This window comes from Megalobrama amblycephala, linkage group LG24 (genome assembly GCF_018812025.1).
Source record: "Megalobrama amblycephala isolate DHTTF-2021 linkage group LG24, ASM1881202v1, whole genome shotgun sequence".
NCBI lineage: Eukaryota > Metazoa > Chordata > Actinopteri > Cypriniformes > Xenocyprididae > Megalobrama > Megalobrama amblycephala.
This window is the reverse complement of record NC_063067.1, coordinates 9,512,045-9,532,513: the sequence shown is the minus strand read 5'-3', so window position 1 is coordinate 9,532,513 and position 20,469 is coordinate 9,512,045. Positions and strand designations below refer to the sequence as shown.

The following is a 20,469-nucleotide window of genomic DNA, read 5'->3' as shown; positions in this document are numbered from 1 at the left end:
TTTAAGTTAAACCAAAACCATTCATTCAAGTTAAATGAACACGATTGATTCTAGTTAGTTGTACATGGTTGATTCAATTTGGTTTCACTTGTTTCAATCACATGGAACCACTGTCCATGATTGAGTCAGCCAAAGAGCTATTTTTTGAGTGCAGTTACCACATAATTTTTTCAAACTGCAATGCATGCTGGGAACAGGCACAAAGTAAAATTGTTTGTTCTGATAACTCGGTTTGTTCAAGCTACTTGCTACTTGCAAGTTGGATTTAATACATTTGGTAATCAGAAAAATGTTCTTCTAACAAATGTAAAAAAGTAGCTTGAACAAAGATTATTCAGTAGGATGAGCCAGTTTATTATCTTGAATGAACTAAACAATTATACTAACATGTTGCTAACAAAAGCTGTTTTCGCATGTTGTCCCAACTTTCTAAATTGAGATATTTTACTTTGAACAATGTTGTGCCAGTTCCCAGCATGCATTGCAGTTTGAAAAAAATAAAAAGGTCATTGCTTTGCATTTAGTGGCTTAATTTATGCTGTTGTCACTGTTATTTAGCTATCATATGGTTCAGACAGAGTTCATATTTTTACTGTATTAACATTAGATCTGTGTGCTGTTGAGGTATGTGTGCATCTCATTGCAACTTTTGTATGCAATATATTTGCCATGGTAATATAGGTCAAATGTTTGCCTCTAGTTTTAAGAGGCAAATAATGTTCATATAATGTAGTTAGCTTTGAAAATCAAACATGAAGATGAAAAAAAGCATTGCTAAATTTTTTAAGTTCAAAAGACTACCTATAACTCATTAGATGAACAAAAGTATTTAAGTTGACTGTATTTAACTTAAAGGCACAATATGTAATTTTTGCCGCTAGAGGTCACATTCTTGGAACATTTGGGATGATGTAAGTACACAAGTCAACAAGATATATAACACTGTTCTAGTGGTTTTTGGTTATTTTAATCCAAAAATCTTAAATATTGTGCCTTTAACAAGTTGAATGTGATTGGTTGCCTTATTTATTTTTAAGTTAGCTCAACTTTTATTTATTGATTTTTTTTTTTTTTTTTTATACAGTAGTCTACTCTACTACAGTACCATCTTGTTTTAAGTGCCCAGTTCTAGCTTTGTCTTAATATTGTTTCACATGTTGCCTTGAAATAACCCCATCAATACTACCATATTTCACTTAATCTTAGTCCTCTTTTAATATATGAATCTCTTAGTGTAATCAGAGCGGGTAGTTACTGTGAGTGTGTCACAGGAAAGAGGATGTTGGTTGACGACAAGTGCGAAGACCCAGCATGTCAGGACTGCCCAAATGGAGAGTATCAGAGCGGCTACACAAGCGAAACCAAATGCGAGCGCCAGCCCAGCTGTGACACCAGTGAGTGTCTGAAATATTAGGGGAGGGGGGAGCTGATTTTTGAACAGTTACACATATTTAAAAAATTTTATCTATTAAAATAAATTGTTTTTTGTTTTTTTTAACTTAATATTCATAATAAAATTGTGGATAAATTAACCTGCTAAATGAATAAATGTAAATGTAAACTCTTCTCTTGATTTTCTTTTCAATTCAGATTTACATTTTAAGCCACAAGAAGATTATCCCAGTAAAACCAGTATAAGCAAATGCAAATGTGAACCTGGATACTACTGTACACAAGAAGATGACTGCAACATTTGTATGGAACACACAGTGTGTAAGCCAGGACAGAGAGTCGCCAAAAAAGGTTTGTGCTGTCTGATGTAGGAGTATACACCCGCTGGTTTATGTTGATTCTGTCCTGAACTATCATTTCAGATGTGAGTTAGAGTTTTTATAATCATTGTACTCATGTAATTTGCCTAAAGACACCTTGGAGGAATCTGCTTGGACTGGTGGTTAAATGAAAGGTTATATGTTGTGTAATCTTTGCCCCTCGTCTCCCTCTATTTGCACAGGTTCACCGGTCAGTGATACAGTGTGTGAAGCATGTAAAAATGGAACATTCTCCACTGAAGACTCAGCCGACATTTGCAAGGAATGGACAACGTATGAAAATCGTTCTGATTTTTTTGATAATAAATTAATAGGTTTATTCAGCCAGAATAACATTTATAATGTTGCAAAATATTTATATTACAAATAAATGCTGTGCTTTTGCACTTTCTATTCATCAAAGAATCCTAGGGGGGGGGGAATTATCATGCTTTTCACATGAATCTGAATGTTTTCAACATTGATAATGTTTCTTAGCATCAAATCAGCATGTTAGAATGATTTCTGAAGGATCATGTGACACTGAAGACTGGAGTAATGATGCTGAAAATTCAGCTTTGATCACAGGAATAAATTACATTTTAAAATACATTAAAAAAGAATACATTCGTTTTTTTTTTTTTTTTTACAATATTACTCTTGTCATTGTATTTGATCAGATAAATGCAGCGCAAGAGACTTCTTTCAAAAACATTTCTGACTTATCAAATGTGTATAATTTTTGTTTATTATGTATCATATATTTATTACATTTATGGATTTACTATGGAAGCCCATTTCTGCCACTAAATAAAACAATAAAAACAGTAATTGCGACTTTTTATCTCAGAATTACGAGTTATAAAGTTAGAATTGCGAGATATAAACTCACAATTGCCTGATATAAAGTAAAAATTCTGACATTTTTTTTCTCGCAATTGTTTATATCTCAGAATTGTGACTTTATAAAAAGTCAGAATTGTGAGATAAAAAGTCGCAATTACCATTTTTATTTTTTTTATTTAGTGGCAGAAACGGGCTTCCATAGTTTACATCAGAATTTGACCAACATAAAAAAAAGTTTTTATATACTAACTGTTTAAATGTCTCTTTTGTCCTGTGTCTAGATGTGAACATGGATATGATGAAAACGCTCCTGGCACTTCAACCTCAGATCGGACCTGTTGTGAGTAAAACGTGATCTTGCTTTTTAATCACCTGCATTCTTTGTCCTATGAATTTTAAATAGTAAACAGAAGTGAAACTGTTGTTGATTTGTCTCTTAATGTGGGCGTTGAAAGTACAGTAGTGAAACCTGATGGTTGTGTGGGTGGAGTCCAGTTCCTGTATGGCTAAATGTGTGATCACTTTTGAGAATCATTAACACATGCGTATTTAAATCAAGACTGTGACGTGTTTGCATCGTTTTTGAATACACACTAAAATGTTTCACAGTACTGTCAGTAGTAATGTCTTGATGATATTAGGCATGAGGAAGATCATCTTCTCAGTTTGTTGTATGTTTTGTTTTTTTACATTTCAGTGGGTGCACCTATTCACAGAGTTATCATTGGCGTGGGAGTTGCAGTACTTGTGTTGCTTGTGGTCATCATTTTTATTGTTTTATACAAGATAAAAAGTAAGTACTTAAACCTACAAATCATCTACTAAATTTATCTACAATACCACAAAGAATATTGTTTGTCACAATAGAGTGCGACAGTGCCCGCCCACTTTTCCAGTGCTGTTGGTTCCGGAAGTATTTTTTCCATTCATTTCTCCCATTGGGATTTCAAAAAAGCCTTCTTTAAAGAGTTATTAGGCACCAAGACAATCAGCTGTGAGGTGAATCATAACATTATAAACTTTGATTTGAAGCAAAAAAATTTGAAAATCTGACAAATACAAAGGTACAAGACTGTTCGTAATCCCATGAAGCATTGAGAACAGCATAATCGAATTAATTAATTAAGAACGATGGAGAAATATAAAATTATGAATTTAAAAATGTTGATTATACACTCTAAAAATGCTAGGTTAAAAACAACCCAAGTTGTGTTGAAAAAGTACAAACCCAGAGATTGGGTTGTTTTAACCCAGCAGTTGGGTTAAATGTTTGCCCAAGGTGTTCGGCAGTCTTAAAGGTGTTAGGAAAGTTTAAAAATTACTATATGACTGGCTTAAAATGAACCCAAAATATGTTGGAAATTAAAAATCAGACACATAATTACTAGAGGCAACAATAATAATCAAAAGGTGAACATTTATTAATAAAGCAATTTAATGAATGTTTGTTGAATTATTATTCATTAAACATATTAATAAATGTTCATTTAATAAACACATTAATAAATGTTAATTTCCAACATACTTTGTGTTCATTCTAAGCAAGCAATACAGTAATTTTTAAACAATGGTTGAGTTAAATAAAACTACCCAACAGGATGGACAAACATTTAACCCAACCGCTGGGTTAAAACAACCCATTTTCAACCCAACTTGTTTTTAAACCAGCATTTTTTTGTGTATATATAAAAACAATATATCTTAAGTTTATAGCATTATATATATATATATATATATATATATATATATATATATATATATATATATATATATATATATGAATGACTCGATTATGTCACTTGTGGAGAGCTCTTGGTGCTTTTGCTGATTTCAACTTTCTGATTGGTGGAATGTTCTGCATAGAATCATGGGTAATGTAGTTTTTCACAAATTCTGCTGTTAAACAATTATTTTAACAATAAGTTGAAATAATTCGGGCTAACAGCTTCAAAAGAAGTAAATACCGTCGATTAACAACCTCGTAGCTCACACTAGGTCTGTCTTTAAAGGTTTATAAATTGATTATTTCTCTATGGAGAAATTTTCCTATAGTGAGTTTTTACTTCCAGAACCTGACTGTTGCACTCTTTACACTTTCATATCACAATTTCTAAGTACTCATTGTATCTTTCATTAAGCAAAAAAATCAAATAAAAAATAATTTCTGTTTTTACTTTCCTCTAGAAAACAAAGGATGGATGGAGGTAAATATCTAGTTTTACTATTAATTATATTTATATATAATTATATTAATTATAAATATTTAATTATATTTAACATATTGCAAAGTCATGCACAGCTCTTCTGACGTGTATCACCCTTAAAAAAATAAAATAGTCATGTGTGGAGATTAATGACAATGGTTCTTTTGCTTTAAGTTCCCCAAAGTGGACCCAAAGAAAACCGTCTCAAATTTGAAAAAGAAGCAACAAGAAACAGATGTGGAAAGGGCAATCCAACCATTACAACAACAGCCTGAAGAGGACATAGACAACAGCGTACCCGTGAGCCCCACGCCAAGTAACATGACAGAAAATGGAAATTTTGTTGTTCAAGAGCTAGGCAAAGAACATATCATCTCAAGTACTGAAACAAATTCATATTCATACTCATAGAGCGAAGTCTTCTACAAAATACAGAAATCTGTGCTCCCATCATGTTACAACCATCAGCGTATAGAGCATTACATTATAAAGCACTGCTTTACTCTAAATGTCCCCAAACCAGTCAAAAGTGTTTTCTTTTTCATGACTGAAACAGTAGCTCCTTAGCATGAGCTTTGTGTTTTACTACTCAACGTTCCTAAGAGTGTTTGCCATGTCCTGTGGTAGTTATGAAATGCTGCTGTGAACTCAATACAAGTTAAAAATAGAAGACAATCAAAACTATTTAGATTTAAACAAAAATGAAACCAGTGATGGATTGCACTGACACTAGCGCAGTCTTATTCCAAAAGAGCGAGGAAGAAAAGCGGTGAAGCACTATGAGATTTTCCCTCACGTCAGCTATAGTTTGATAAGAAAAAGACTACAGCACCATGTGATGCAGAATGGACAAGAAGAATGGACAAAACAAATGCATCTCAATGCTTTTGTTTTTAAGAATGGTGTACTTTATATGTAGGATTGCACACTTTGAATGTTTTCCAGAATGCTTGTATAAACTAAACATTTTTTTAAATGGAAGTAGCGTTTTCAGAACTTAATCAGAACAGCAGGAGAACATTTTTGGAAGTGTAGCTGGGATGGAAAATAGTGCTGTACAAAAAAAAAAAGCAAGCATAATAATATTATTATTATTATTATTTTATTTTTATGTATATATTTCTTAATGTGTTGGCTTTGTAATCATTTGTTTGCTGTTAGTCATTTAAACTGTTAAATGTTGGGATATCTGTGTTGCTTTGTATTGTGCTATGTAAATATTTCACAATTTTTGTTTGTGAATTATTCTTTTATTGCATTTTATTTCAGGTTTATGTGGGAAATAAACCACTCTGTACATATTAAAGCATTCCTTTTTCTCCATAAATAATTACCAGTCTATCACTGCAAAATAATCACTCGCTACTTATGAGGTGTGAAATGTCCACAGAAAAACGATTGACAAATGTTATAGTGTGAAACTGAGTTTTAAATCGCTCATGACCGTCCAAGAGATGCATTGTGGGATACTCTGACTGTCCACAAGAGGTTGCCATTTCCATGTCTGTGGTGTTTTGGGATAAAATTGGCTCACAGTAAAATCACAGTGCAATATTTTTTTAATCCAACTCCCTTTATTTGTATTTTTTTAAGAAAATCTACAATTATAATGGGACAGTTTTGTTGTATTGATGTATATATTTTGATTTGACATTCTCATAAAGCTCATATTTTGTATATATATAAACAAACATACATAAAAAGCTTGTTGAACTATAAATCAGGCCATAGTATCCAAAGCATATGACCATATGCTGGGATCAGGAGGCCCTTGTGTGACACATTGATGGCCGATTTAGGCATTGTATCTCACACCATTGTTCAACACCTCAATCCTTATCTCAATATCACAGCCTTTTGCCTGTCATGTTTAGACTGGGATTACACATCATTTGGGCCACTGAAAAGGGGGCATGGAGGAGATTGTTGTGCCCAGTGTGTGTTAGCTGTGAATATGTGCTTGGGGGGTGGCTGGGAGGTGCTCCTTTTTTGTACCCAGGGGTTTTCTCATTATCCTTGGATTAACAGACCACAGGCCTTTGAATTTACATGGAGGCCATAGTGATTGGCAAGGAAGAGTTTTTCTTTTATCATTCCCTCTGCAGAGGGGAGGCCGCAAAAACAGAATATTGTCCTACGGCCTAATCCTATTGGTGTGTTTGTGTCAGAGATTTATAAAAGAAACCAAAGGGTGCAAGATTTTTTTTTTTTTTTTTTTTTTTTGTCACACCATCCCTTGATGGATCAGTTTATTTATTTGAGATTTTATTATTTGATCATTTTCTGTTGCCAGTCCACAGTGGAAATTAAAAACTGAATGGTTGGTGAAATACGCACAATAGTTTTATTACTATTATTATTTTGTTTTTTACCTTTTGGTCTTATATTGCACCATTATATTATTTTAATAGCCTAATATAAAATCACTTTTTAACTTTTTGCACTTGACTTCTTGTGTCAAGAGTATTTATTTTCTCATAAGTCACTTTGTTCAGGTTTGATCCTACCTTTGAGCACTGAATGAGAGTAAAGGTAGAAGCCTCTGGCACTTTTCGTCTGTCAAGTTGTGACTAAACAGAAGAATAATCTTAATTATCACCCTTTAAGACGGAACAATTCATGTCCTTAATCCGCGCCGCTTTGAATTGTTTTAACAGATCAGAGCTAGATATGCAAATCCCTTAATAGTAGTGTCCTCACTGATAACATGAAGCCTAAATCCAGCCTTGAAGTGAAACGCTTTGAACGCGTCTTGATCTGCATCCAAAATCTGAGAATTCCTCTTAAACGACTGCAATTATCATATATCGATTGTGAACACGGTCTTTTGAAGGTTTTAGAGAGTGATCATTGATAATTATTTGAATAATAATAATAATAATAAACTAGTAAAATAGTTCTGATTGGAAACGCGTTGTAAAATATGCCAAGTTGCTTGGCAAACAAACAACGAAGTTATGCCAATAAATGTGGCGTAAGATTTGTTTAATCCAATTATAATAGGCTAAACAAAAAAATTATTAGGCCTCTACCTATTAAAATCGATTAATTTTATCCCATTTCTGTTGTCGCCATTTTATAAAAGTTTCGCGTTGTGCCAGCTCTGATTGGTTGAGCTCATTTGAAGCTCTTGTACAATTTCTGTACAATGTTGTTATACGTTGCATATTACATTTAATAATGGCAACTGTTTGTTAAATAATGGTCTATTTTATTATGTTGCTCTTGCCACCATTTTCTAAAATTTTCTCATCGCGGCTATTCGAGATATAGGCAACTCACTGAAAATTGACATTTTATTAGCTTATTGCTTAAGTTAATGGTTCTTTAAGACTTTTAGAAATTACAGATATAAATGGTATAGGCTTCTGTAACTAAAACAATGCAGAATAACACTTTCGCATTTGAAATCATTTCTCATTACAAATCCCATGATTAACATTCACCATGACCAAAACTTTTCGATTTTCAACGTTTTATTTTAGCAAAAATAAGTCAGCAGGTAAATGCATTTATAATTTAAACAAAATAAATGTACAATATTTACACAATACGCATCCTTTGGTTTTTAAACCATGCAGGCATTGGATTAAATCTTGTATGCAAACTTCCACAACAAAACGTTCCCAATGGTTTCAAAGTGCAAAATTCAGTCTAAGAGAGTGTTTTTGGATTTACAGTTTCATTGACTTTGTTTGAGAAGGTCGTGTGTGGAAAGGTTTACAGGTGAGTAGGAGTCCCTTGAAGGCCATCCAGCCCACCATTTCCCAAAGTCTGGGCTTTGAAGATGTTTCAAATCGCTGGGTTTCTTGACGATATCGGAGGTCGCGGTTTCCGCGAGAGACCAGATTTTAGGTTTCTGGACATCGACGTTTTGCTTACACGCCTCTCTTTTGCTCTCACACGATGTGTCAGACTTGTCACTTTCCTTTTGCTGATCAAGTCCTTCCGCTAAACGGTCCTCCACCGCGACATCCTCGTCTTCCTCATCAACCGTTTGAGGATCGATCTCATCTTCATCCTCCGTGCCTTTCCTCAAGGACCCCTCCTCTTCGCTCTCACCCTCCTCTTCCTCATCCTCCTCGTCGGACTTTCCTTTGGAGGCCCAGCTGACCCGGTTCTCCTTCTTGAGGCGGCGCCGGGCGTTGGCGAACCACGTCGACACCTGCGTGAGGCTCATCTTGGTGACGATGGCAAGCATGATCTTCTCGCCTTTGGTGGGATATGGGTTTTTCAGGTGCTCGCTGAGCCAGGCCTTCAAAGCGCTGGTGCTCTCCCGGGTGGCCACCTTGGTGACCCGACTGGGGTCATCAGCTGGTATGGGACGATAAGGAGTGTAATAGGGTCCTCCACGTCCGAGGAGAGCTTGGTGATACGGTGATGCAGCCTTGAGGTCATAGGAATTGCTCTGAAAGTAAACAAGAGATTCGGGATTAGAATATGAATAAAGTAATTTTATTTTGTTTTAATTCTATGTACATTATTGTTATTATGCATAGGCTATTTCACCTTTGTATAGCTAAATAAACTTTAAAGACTTTTTTAGACATTTACGGTGGATTTTCTGCATTGAATTGTAATGCTTACACAATATGAAAACAATTCAGAATACTTACAATGTGTGCCATGTGTCCCGGATGAGGATAAGGGATGAAGCTGTACCCCGGTATTCCTGAGAAAGGTAAGGGCACCCCAGCCATGCCCACAAGATGTGGCGGTGGCTGTTGCATTCCAGGTGGGCATCCCAATAATTGATATCCAGCGGGCATGTTGATGTTTCTGTCCATGAAGAAGTTTCCAAACCCCGTTGGTGAAGCAGGCATCCTTACTCCCTGAGCTCTGGTGTTTGAATGACACTCCCCCGAGTCCACGGGCTCTCTTTATAGGCGGAGCCGCATCAGTGGGCGGTGTCAGAGCAGTTGATTGACAGCTGTGATCCGAAGGATTTCTCTGGGAGTAAATCCCTTCAAAGGAGAATTTCGGTTGTTCCTTTTAACGGCCTCTAAAAGTCTTTAAACTCATGATGCTTATCTCACGCTTATCCGTACTGAAGAGTGGAAAATAGTAGGGCTCGCATTTTCTTGGATACATAAACCTTAAATAGTTTAATATAATTATAAATCTATTAAATGTGTAGAAAATCCGTCTATTTTAAACAATAGGATAATTGATGTTTTAAGTTTCTTTTTTAAAGCTAATAATATTTGTCAAACCATAGGCCTGTTTTATTAGCCTATAGCACATTAAGCTATAGTAAACATTATAAAATTTAAAAATTAAATTAATTTAAATTAAAAATGTATTTACACGTAATAACTATACTTTGGTTTTGATTTATATAGCCTATGTTTTATTTAGCCTTGTTTACATGCAATGAATTGAATGAAGGTCAGCCAGGAAAAAGTGATACTAAAGCCATTGGAAACACCTTCAAATGTCGCACATTAACGTCTCAGAATAAACTTTTTTCCATCTTGCTGAGACTGTTTCATCTTTTTGTCTGAGCAAACCGATACAAGACTCAACATGACAAGCCATTATCAGAATTTGATTAGCAACACGGTGCAATGTGTGTTTGAAGCCTTTAAAAAGTAGGAAAATACCTTTAGCGGTTTTAACTAATTAACACCGATTTGAAATCTTTAGTTGCTTTGATTTTACATCATCTGATGTAGCCTAAGTAGTACGCTATTCTATTTAATGCGTTTGATTAGCTAATTGATTAGCACAAAATAGGTTAGGCTAGCTTTCATTTAGCGTAAAACATAGGCAACAAAACTATTTTTATTTTTACTATTATGGGCTATTTAGTAAGAATAGGCTAATGTATTTTTAATATTTACATTTTTAAATAAGCATTGCTAGAAAAAGTTTTTGTTAAAGTTGTTACAAAATATTAGATTTATAGGCCTAAACGAATGCACGCATTTGACATCTTTGCAACTTTTACACCATTGTGTAGGCTAAAAATAAAACCCGCCTACACGCCGTTTTTTTTTTTTTTTTTCTCAAATCTTTAAATTTTGTTTATTTTCTAATGTAGCCCATTATTTCCGCACGGTTGCAAATGATTTTATTCTTTCGGGTCAAAATGAACCTGTGACTGAACATCAAACCTCTTTTAAACGGGGATGACTTTGTTTTTGCCCACAACAAACCAGTACAATTGTCGTAATTAAATAGGTTTAAGTGAAACAGGTGTCGACTAATGTATATGGTAATTGCAGCATAACAGATGTTAATGTTGGGAGATACTCAGATAAGATTAGAATTCCTAAACATACATACCAATGCCCTGGAAAGAAAAGCACAGCAAACAACCCGATAGCAGGGGGTGCGGGGTCTCTGACATTGGAAATACAAGTTTTTTTGTTGAAACTTGCTCTTTAATCTGTTATCTAGTAAACAGTGTGGTGGCATGCATTGTTTCCTAAAACTTTGAGAGTCTCACAAAATTAAATTGAGTCATTTCTCATGCATAACTGTGTTTTGTTTTATTTCAGTCCTTAATTTTTTTCCAAAGGTTCATCATCTTCTATTTGGAAATGTTTATTAAGATTTTGTGGTGGGATTGTGTGAAGGTGTGAGACATTTCAAAGGCTGACAGACAGACAGACAAAGACTGACACAGAGAGAGAGAGAGAGTTTGGAAGCAGGGTGGGGCTCAGATCCCCTTGGGCCAAGAGCAAATTTACTCAACAAGCACAATGGTCAAAACGGAGTGCAAAGAGCAAAGCTTATGCTGCATCTCTGAAGATAAGCAGCTCAGGGCTGTGATTATTGTGTTCCTCACACACTCGGCTTTCTCCTCTCTTTCCTCTCTTCTCGCATACAATACAGGTGTACTCATGTTCTGACAGGTCCAGTTAAGACTGTTTGCTCTGGGGATGTCAGTCATTTGCAGAAAGGAGAAAAGTGTGAGATAGTAGTCCAACATACTTCAGATAAGAGATGAGCTTTTCCAGTCTTTCACCAAACGAATCAAGATGGGCATGAGCAGAGATTTCTCCTGAGAGCCCAATTCAATTTTGTTTCACTATACTGGAGCTCATTTCAAAATCCTTGTGGTTTGTATTGTGGTTAACAAACAGATCAACCAGATTAATCAATACAAATCTACAACTGCATGATCAGAGGAAGCGGGGCCCAGTATTTACTAGCTTAATGTTACCAGAACCTTCAAGGTCAGCTTGAATCCCCAATAACATCATAGAAAATATGTAGTTGTACTGTAAATATATTTTCATAAGTTATAATTGGACATAGTGAAATATAAATTATATATGTATGTTTGTGTGTGTATATATATATATATATATATATATATATATATATATATATATATATATATATATATATATATATATATATATATATATATATATATATATATATATATATATATATATATAGTCTGTCTATATTAGTAAAAGCTAATATGTAAAAAAAATATGTAGTTGTAAATTTATATTATAATTGGACATATATATATATATATATATATATATATATATATATATATATATATATATATATATATATATATATATACACACATACACACACACACACATTATATATATATATATATATATATATATATATATATATATACACACACACATACATATACATATACATGTGTATATATATATATATATATATATATATAAATTAAATGGAATCATATGGCACCAATAAATATGCACAAAATATAGTGTTACTATAAGTCATACTCCAAAATGGCTGTTAAAATAAATTACAATAAAATAAATAAATAAATAAACATACAAATGCATGGTAAATTAAAAAATAAATATAAAAAATAAATATTAAAAAATAATATACATAATAAATCAAACAAATCAAACAAATATATACATGATAAAATTATATGGTAAAATGTATAATTTATGAATATTTAGATAATTTTAATATGATTTTTTCGCTGTATTTACAGTGTATACCTTTGTAGTAGAATATAAAAGAAAAAAAGTGATTAATCTCCAAGCTTGAATTAAGGTATATCTATATAAAATCTATCATACACTAAAAAAAATATTTTCATGATTTGTAATGACAACATTTTTTTCTTGTCAAATCAACTTCAATAATTAATGTGGTTAATATTTAAATATTAACCATATTATTATAAAATAATATTTTCAGTTTCTGTTGATTAAACCATCACCTTCATTGTATTAACTCAAAATTTGAATTTCAATGAACTCAAAATTTTAATGCAACCAGATAACTTACTTTTTAAAGTTAAACCAACTGTTCTTTTTTACAGTGTAGTTACTAGTGGTGAGGAAATATAAGTGTTAAACATGTCAAGACAAAACCAGACTGGTCTGTCTAGGCACTGAAAATTAAACTATCTGTATTTTATCCAAATGGAATTCTTTACAAATGGGAGGATCATCCATTGACCAAAGTATGTGTGTCCTAATGAGCTGATAATGACAATGGGCAGAGGTGTGACTTCATTTAGCGCTCATCACATACCGCTGAGCAGACAAAAGGCTTGAACATGTCATTAGAATGGCCAATAGTCAGGTGTCAATAAGATCTGTTAACAAAAGCATGAAGGGAATCCACAGAGAGTGTTTCACACCTTCTACATGTTAGTTTTTCTTTCTGGAAGTAGTTCCTTTTAAACCAGTTCTGAAGTGAAAAGAGTTGCCCCATTGAAAATCTGACCTGGTAAAATTAAATTAAACACTGTTGGTCACTGTTACATCTAAAAGAATTCCAACTAAACCAGCAAAATATATAGAAAATTAATCAGAATAAAAATGTAAATAAATAAATACAGCTTTTCCCACCTGATCTGAGCTTTTAAAATTACTTTCATTGGTGTTGTTTAAAATAATATTTTAGTATGGACACGAATAAAACTAGTTATGCGTAATTTGAATGTTACTACATGAATTGTAGCTTGACAAAACATTGTTTTACAATGTAGAGAAACATACATGTCCATTTGTGGTCTAAATTGCTCTTAAACCTTTTAAAAATAAGTTTATTTGTATGTGGGCCATTTCAAAACAAGATAGGCCTCATTTTAAAGGACATGACCTCATAGAAGTGTTGCCCACCTAAAACAATGCTGTTGTTTTTAGTGTTCAAAACCCTCATTTTGAGAGCTAATGAGCTATGCCAAGGCCACAGACCCAAACAGAGGGAAGTTAGCTGAACGTGAATGTTATCAGTCTTTCTCACCTCCCCTCTATCAATCACCCCCTCCACTATCCATCTATCTTTTGTCATTTGTGTTATCAGCCCCACTCTATCACTCCTCTTTACAGAGAAGTGACATTGCAAGTACTCACCAATGGGAGGATGCCTTTGTTAGGGGTCTGGACCAGTCCCGCCCACTCCTCTTTCTCTTTTGGGGTGTGATTTGATTGACAGCCCCCGCATGGGGTGAGTGACAGGTGGCGTTCGTTAGCCTGTGACAGCCAGTGCGGTGGTTAGAGTTTGTGCTGTGGCTTAAGGCCCATTCATATGGTGTCTTACGTGAGCATCCTTATGTGTGGTTGAGAATACAGTGCAATGTGTCCATACGGATCCCAGATTCCTGCTACATGTTCTATTGCTTGAATGACAGACTGGAACGCTGCAAAAAAGTACAGAACAAGAGAGTAAAGAGAGAACATCACAGTTCGACAGACAGACAGACAGACAGACAGACAGACAGATAGATAGATCAAAATATATTAAGATATATAGAATGACAGATGGGTATATAATCAGATGAACAGACATATAGAAAGCAGACAGACAGAAAGAGAGACAGACAGATCAAAATCAAAATGTATTAGACAGAAAGGTAGATAGACAGAGAGACAGACAGAGAGAAAAAGAGAGACAGACAAACAAACAGATATAGCAAAATACATTAGACAGGCAGATAGGTAGACAATTAGACAGAAATAAGACAGAAATATGCAGATAGACACATATAGAAAGATACTTATGCAGATAGATCAAAATGTATTAGACAGACAGACACATCAAAATACATAGATTTTGAAATACATAGATTTTGACATATATGTGTGTATATATATATATATATATATATATATATATATATATATATATATATATATATATATATATATATATATATTCAGACATACTGTCAAATAGACAGATCCAAATGTATTGGGCAGATAGTCAAGACAGAAAGACAAGTAGACAGTCAGATAGACAGACTTAAAGAAACATACAGAAATATAAAAAGATGAAATATAAAAAGTCAGTCAGACAGACAGACAGGGATATAGATCAAAATGTATTAGACAGACAAACAGACAGATAGACAGATAGATAGATAGATAGATAGATAGATAGATAGATAGATAGATAGATAGATAGATAGATAGATAGATAGATAGATAGATAGATAGATAGATAGATAGATAGATAGATAGATAGATAGACAGACAGACAGACAGACAGACAGATAGATCAAAAAGTATTAGAGAGAGACAGACAAACAGAAAGAAATTTATAGATCAAAATGTATTAGACAGACAGATAGATAGATAGACACAGACAGATAGATAGACGGATACATAGATAGATAGACAGATAGAAAGATAGATAGATTTAGTCAGACAGACAGAGATAGAGGTATATAGTCAGATCGACAAACATAGAAATATAGAGACAGAACAAAACGTATTAGACAGATAGAGAGATAGACAGTCAGACAGACATAGATAGATAGATAGAAAAAATATAGAGACAGACCAAAATGTATTAGACAGACAGACAGGTAGGTAAGCAGTCAGATACATCAAAATATATTGGAATAATATATAATAAATAATATATTTAAATAGTCAGTACACAGGCAGACAGATCAAAATGTATTAGACAGATAGGTAGGTAGACAGTCAGATAGATATATACAGACAGAAATAAAAAGACAGACAGACGGATGGATATACATATCAAAAATGAATGGGGTGTATAGATTGACCATTATTGATCATTTGTGATCAGAAACAGGAGGAAACTCATGCAGCATCAACGGACGGAAGCGAGACTTGCACGAAACGCTTAACAAATGCACTCCTTATGCGGCTGTTTTCTCCTCACAATCAATACCTGGTGTGCTTGTAAGGCATCTGTGACATGACATCTACATTTTGGGTCATTTGTAAAACAAAGACTACAAGGAAGCTGGAGGCCTTGAGCTGCTGGTTTCAGTTCCCCCTCCCCGGCACAATGGCAGCCCTTAACCGCAGGGGGAGCGGCCCTCAGATGGAAATGAGCAACCAAACCAACAATGTAGCGCCTAATCTCTTCAGAGAGCTGGGAATCAGTTACACAGCAGTATAGGCCTCTCCGTGCTTTTCACCGGCCTCCCCCCCGCAAACGCAGACACGCACACACCCTCCGACCCCCCTCTTGTGTAGCCACAGGCTCCCCTTACACATGGACCAGATACAAGGTATCCCCCTGCAACAGAAGGGGCAAGAATAAGTGGGGCGTGGGGTGGGGCAGACCCCTCAAAGCACGGGATTAGAGCTAATGTGCCCTCCCTGGGTTCTAATCTCTTCAGAGGAGCAGCGTGTTTGAGGACTGCGGGGCAGTCAGATAAGTATCTATTACAGCAAGTCCCTCTTATCCTTCAAACACCCCCATGCCCTTCAGAAAAGAGGCACAAAATCACTTGCCTGTCTTCCCTCTCACTCCTGTGATACCCAAAACCCGAAAGCAAGCGCTGGCCTTTTGCGACTAAGCTGGAATTAAGGGCTCAGGACCTTACGGAGGGCCGCTAGGGCCCATATTTGCTCCATCTGGGGAGCTCAAAGCCGAGCGAGTGATGGGAATCAAAGGAGAAGTGGAGAAAAGAACTGAAGAACTACTCTTTTTTTTTTTTTTTTCCTAGGGTGTCGCTGGGAAGGTGCGAGCCAGGGGATCGTGACTGAGGTGGAAGATCTGATAGGGTGTAATCTTGTTAGGGTGATCCACGAGAGTGATGAAAGAGCCGGCATGCTAGATTATCGGAAGTGCCCAGAGGAAAGGTGGGAAACTGGAGCTCAACACTTCAAATATGTGAACTTAATGGGGGGAAAAAAATCTTGTAACAATTAGAGGAAAATTACATAATAATGAACAGGAAAAAAAGAGCACCATTATCTTAAGTACATTTTATTTTTCCTTTTATATAAGAGAAAATAAATTACATAATGCAAATAAACATTCAGGTAACAGGAAAGACACCCTCAGACTTAAGGCACAAACTAGCAGACTTACTCAACATCACCCTTTGGAATGCAAAAGACACTTATTTTAATATAAAAACGGGCTAAAAACAGACATTAAAGCATTAGTTCACTTTAAAATGAAAATTAGCCCAAGCTTTACTCACCCTCAAGCCATCCTAGATGTATATGACTTTCTTCCTTCTGATGAACACAATCAGAGTTATGTTAATAAATATCCTGACACATCCGAGCTTTATAATGGCAGTGAACAGGAAACAATGAGTATGAGCTGAAGAAAGTGCGTGCATCCATCCATCATAAACGTACTCCACACGGCTCTGGGGTGTTAATAAAGGCCTTCTGAAGCGAAGCATTTGTGTAAGAAAAAATATCCATATTTAACAAGTTATGAAGTAAAATATCTAGCTTCCGCTTCATACTCGTTCACTGCTATTATAAAGCTTGGATGCATCAGGATTTTTATTAATATATCTCTGATTGTGTTCATCAGAAGGAAGAAAGTCACATACACCTAGGATGGCTTGAGGGTGAGTAAAACTTGGGCTAATTTTCATTTTAAAGTGAACTAATCCTTTAACAGCAGAAAAAAAAAGGTTTTCGCAAAGCATTTCAAATCTATGAAATGATATATTTAAATATTTCAAAAGGAAATAATATATAATGGGACTGATTTTTTTTTCACAGGGATTAGACTGAATTGTAAAATACTTGGCTGTGATATTATTGGCTGATATTATTTTTCACGGACCACAGAGCCTTGGTTACATCATCATAAAAGAAAAGATATTTCAAAGGTAGAGAAAATCATTACATCTTTACATAAACATAATTATGGTTACATAATACATAAACACAATATGAAAATAGGGTATTTTTGGTACATTCTCACGCAGCCATATATTGTGGTTCTGACATTTTAATTTTTGTAAGGTGAAGATAAGGCAAATAAATGCTGAAGTTGGTCTCTATTTAAGATGGAACTTAAACATACACTATGTATTTTTAACAAAATTAACAAAATTTAAACAATGGGTCAATACATCAATCCTTCCAAAACGTGTTTTTGTTTTACCCTGATTCACTATGGTAAGCCTATTATAAGTGTTTATATTTTAGACCTGTCGGGATGGTTTTCATGGGAAATCGCGTACATCTGTCTCTCGCTATTTATCTATAAGTAGCGAGTGTGTACGGTGTGAGTGGCATTGGTTAGCTGCCACAATGAGCGAGAACGGTTGACATGGAGCAGATAAATTTCCAACCTTTAGAGAATCACCTGTTTTAAAACACTGAACAGAGGAGAGTCTGCTGGCAAAAAGAGAAAGCGACAGTTATATCTCTTAAGCCTATATACTGCGTTCCAAATTATTATGCAAGTGACATATCAGTAAAATTTCAGTACAATAAACATTCAGATTTTAGTTTTTCTAAGAAAATGTTTGTTTATTTATCCATGTCTTTTTAGATAACTGGTATCAATCTCAGACAAAATAATTTGCCGGGTCTATGGAAACCCTACTTATAGGTTGTTCCACATTATTAAGCAAGTCACAGTTCTCATGCAATATGGGGAGGAAGAAAGATCTTTCTGAAGATGAAAAGCATGAAATGGTGCAATGTTGTGCAAAAGGCATGAAAACAACTAATATTGTGTAAAAACTGAATGGAGATTATCAAATTATCATAAGATTTCTGAGTGATTTAGTGCACAACAGAACTCGGTCAGATAAAGGCTTATTAAGGAAAGTTCCTAATAATAAATAAACAAACAAACATTTTCTTAGAAAAACTAAAATCTGAATGTTTATTGTACTGAAATCTTACTGATATGTCACTTGCATAATAATTTGGAACGCAGTGTACAGTACAGTCCAAAAGTTTGGAACCACTAAGATTTTTAATGTTTTTAAAAGAAGTTTCGTCTGCTCACCAAGGCTACATTTATTTAATTAAAAATACAGTAAAAAACAGTAATATTGTGAAATATTATTACAATTTAAAATAACTGTTTTCTATTTGAATATATTTGACAAAGTAATTTATTCCTGTGATGCAAAGCTGAATTTTCAGCATTGTTACTCCAGTCTTCAGTGTCACATGATCCTTCAGAAATCATTCTAATATGCTGATTTGCTGCTCAATAAACATTTATGATTATTTTCAATGTTGAAAACAGTTGTGTACTTTTTTTTTTTCAGGATTCCTTGATGAATAGAAAGTTCAAAAGAACAGCATTTATCTGAAATACAAAGCTTCTGTAGCATTATACACTACCGTTCAAAAGTTTGGGGTCAGTAAGAATTTTTATTTTTATTTTTTTGAAAAGAAATTAAAGAAATGAATACTTTTATTCAGCAAGGATGCATTAAATCAATCAAAAGTGGCAGTAAAGACATTTATAATGTTACAAAAGATTAGATTTCAGATAAACTTTCTATTCATCAAATAATCCTGAAAAAAAATATTGTACACAAATATTTTGTACAATTGTACACATTAAATGTTTCTTGAGCAGCAGATCAGCATATTAGAATGATTTCTGAAGGATCATGTGACACTGAAGACTGGAGTAACGATGCTGAAAATTCAGCTTTGCATCACAGGAATAAATTACTTTGTTAAATATATTTAAAATAGTACACAGTTATTTTAAATTGTAATAATATTTCACAATATTACTGTTTTTTTACTGTATTTTTAATTAAATAAATGTAGCCTTGGTGAGCAGACGAAACTTCTTTTAAAAACATTAAAAATCTTAGTGGTTCCAAACTTTTGGACTGTACTGTAAGTGAATGTTTTATGAGCAGTATGATAACCATATTCATCCACAGAGTCACGCAGAGCCGAAGCACAACCGAAACAATGTTCTTCAGCAAAATACATGCAGTTTTTTAGCCACTAGAGGGCCAAAAGTTACATAGTGTACCTAGGCTAATTATTAAGCTGAATTGCTATTTAAAATGTGAGTGTAACTCCATCATACTATTTGTGCGGGAAAAAAAGCAGCAAAGAAAACAAGTGCGTTTTCATCCATAAACTATCCAATTGGCACTAAAGCAAGACTGAAGATGTTTGGACTTCACACAGTCTACCGTGAGAACTTTCTAGGCCTAAACGCAGGCAGCATGAGCTGATGAGCAACAGTCCTCTCCTCCGGTACCGGCGCAAGCTCCTCCGCGGAACCCCACTTCTTCATGGAGTGAAATAATGACGTGATCTTTCTGTTCCTGCGCTCTCCGGCCTGGGTTAGACTGTGGCACTCGCTGACTTCAGCTTGGAGAACAAACATCAAAGCAGAGTTAAGAAGAAGACCACACTGTGAATGAAATAACATGCTGGAAGGACAAATAGGGTGAAGACAAACAGTCTAAAATTGATCCACGAGGCACCCCGTAGATTCAGAGAAACCATATG

The 20,469-nt window shown here is 34.5% G+C and overlaps 3 protein-coding genes across 6 annotated transcripts in view; 1 reads left to right on the top strand and 2 right to left on the bottom strand.

Moving 5' to 3' along the window:
* cd40 (CD40 molecule, TNF receptor superfamily member 5) overlaps positions 1 to 6,128 on the top strand; it is an 8,511-nt gene extending 2,383 nt beyond the window's left edge. The window contains exons 3-9 of one of the 2 annotated variants that reach the window (XM_048178189.1): positions 1,272 to 1,394; positions 1,591 to 1,743; positions 1,955 to 2,045; positions 2,879 to 2,937; positions 3,295 to 3,390; positions 4,782 to 4,801; positions 4,976 to 6,128. In XM_048178189.1, the coding sequence (XP_048034146.1) occupies positions 1,272 to 1,394; positions 1,591 to 1,743; positions 1,955 to 2,045; positions 2,879 to 2,937; positions 3,295 to 3,390; positions 4,782 to 4,801; positions 4,976 to 5,212 (779 nt within the window). In that variant the 3' untranslated portion in view covers positions 5,213 to 6,128. Of the gene's footprint in view, positions 1 to 1,271; positions 1,395 to 1,590; positions 1,744 to 1,954; positions 2,046 to 2,878; positions 2,938 to 3,294; positions 3,395 to 4,781; positions 4,802 to 4,975 lie in introns of both variants that reach the window. The other variant, XM_048178190.1, reaches the window with a different exon arrangement.
* A 2,131-nt stretch (positions 6,129 to 8,259) lies between these two features.
* On the bottom strand, positions 8,260 to 12,094 carry irx7 (iroquois homeobox 7). The gene is made up of 2 exons (XM_048178187.1): positions 9,418 to 12,094; positions 8,260 to 9,209 (listed from the first exon to the last, which is right to left on the bottom strand). The coding sequence occupies exons 1-2, from the start codon at positions 9,622 to 9,624 to the stop codon at positions 8,484 to 8,486; spliced, it is 933 nt and encodes a 310-aa protein (XP_048034144.1). The 5' UTR covers positions 9,625 to 12,094; the 3' UTR covers positions 8,260 to 8,483.
* A 7,692-nt stretch (positions 12,095 to 19,786) lies between these two features.
* Positions 19,787 to 20,469, bottom strand: part of LOC125259905 (ankyrin repeat domain-containing protein SOWAHB) — a 33,886-nt gene continuing 33,203 nt past the window's right edge. For all 3 annotated transcript variants that reach the window (XM_048177906.1, XM_048177905.1, XM_048177904.1), the window contains exon 13: positions 19,787 to 20,328. In XM_048177906.1, coding sequence (XP_048033863.1) covers positions 20,144 to 20,328 — 185 coding nt within the window. In that variant the 3' untranslated portion in view covers positions 19,787 to 20,143. The remainder of the gene's footprint in view (positions 20,329 to 20,469) is intronic.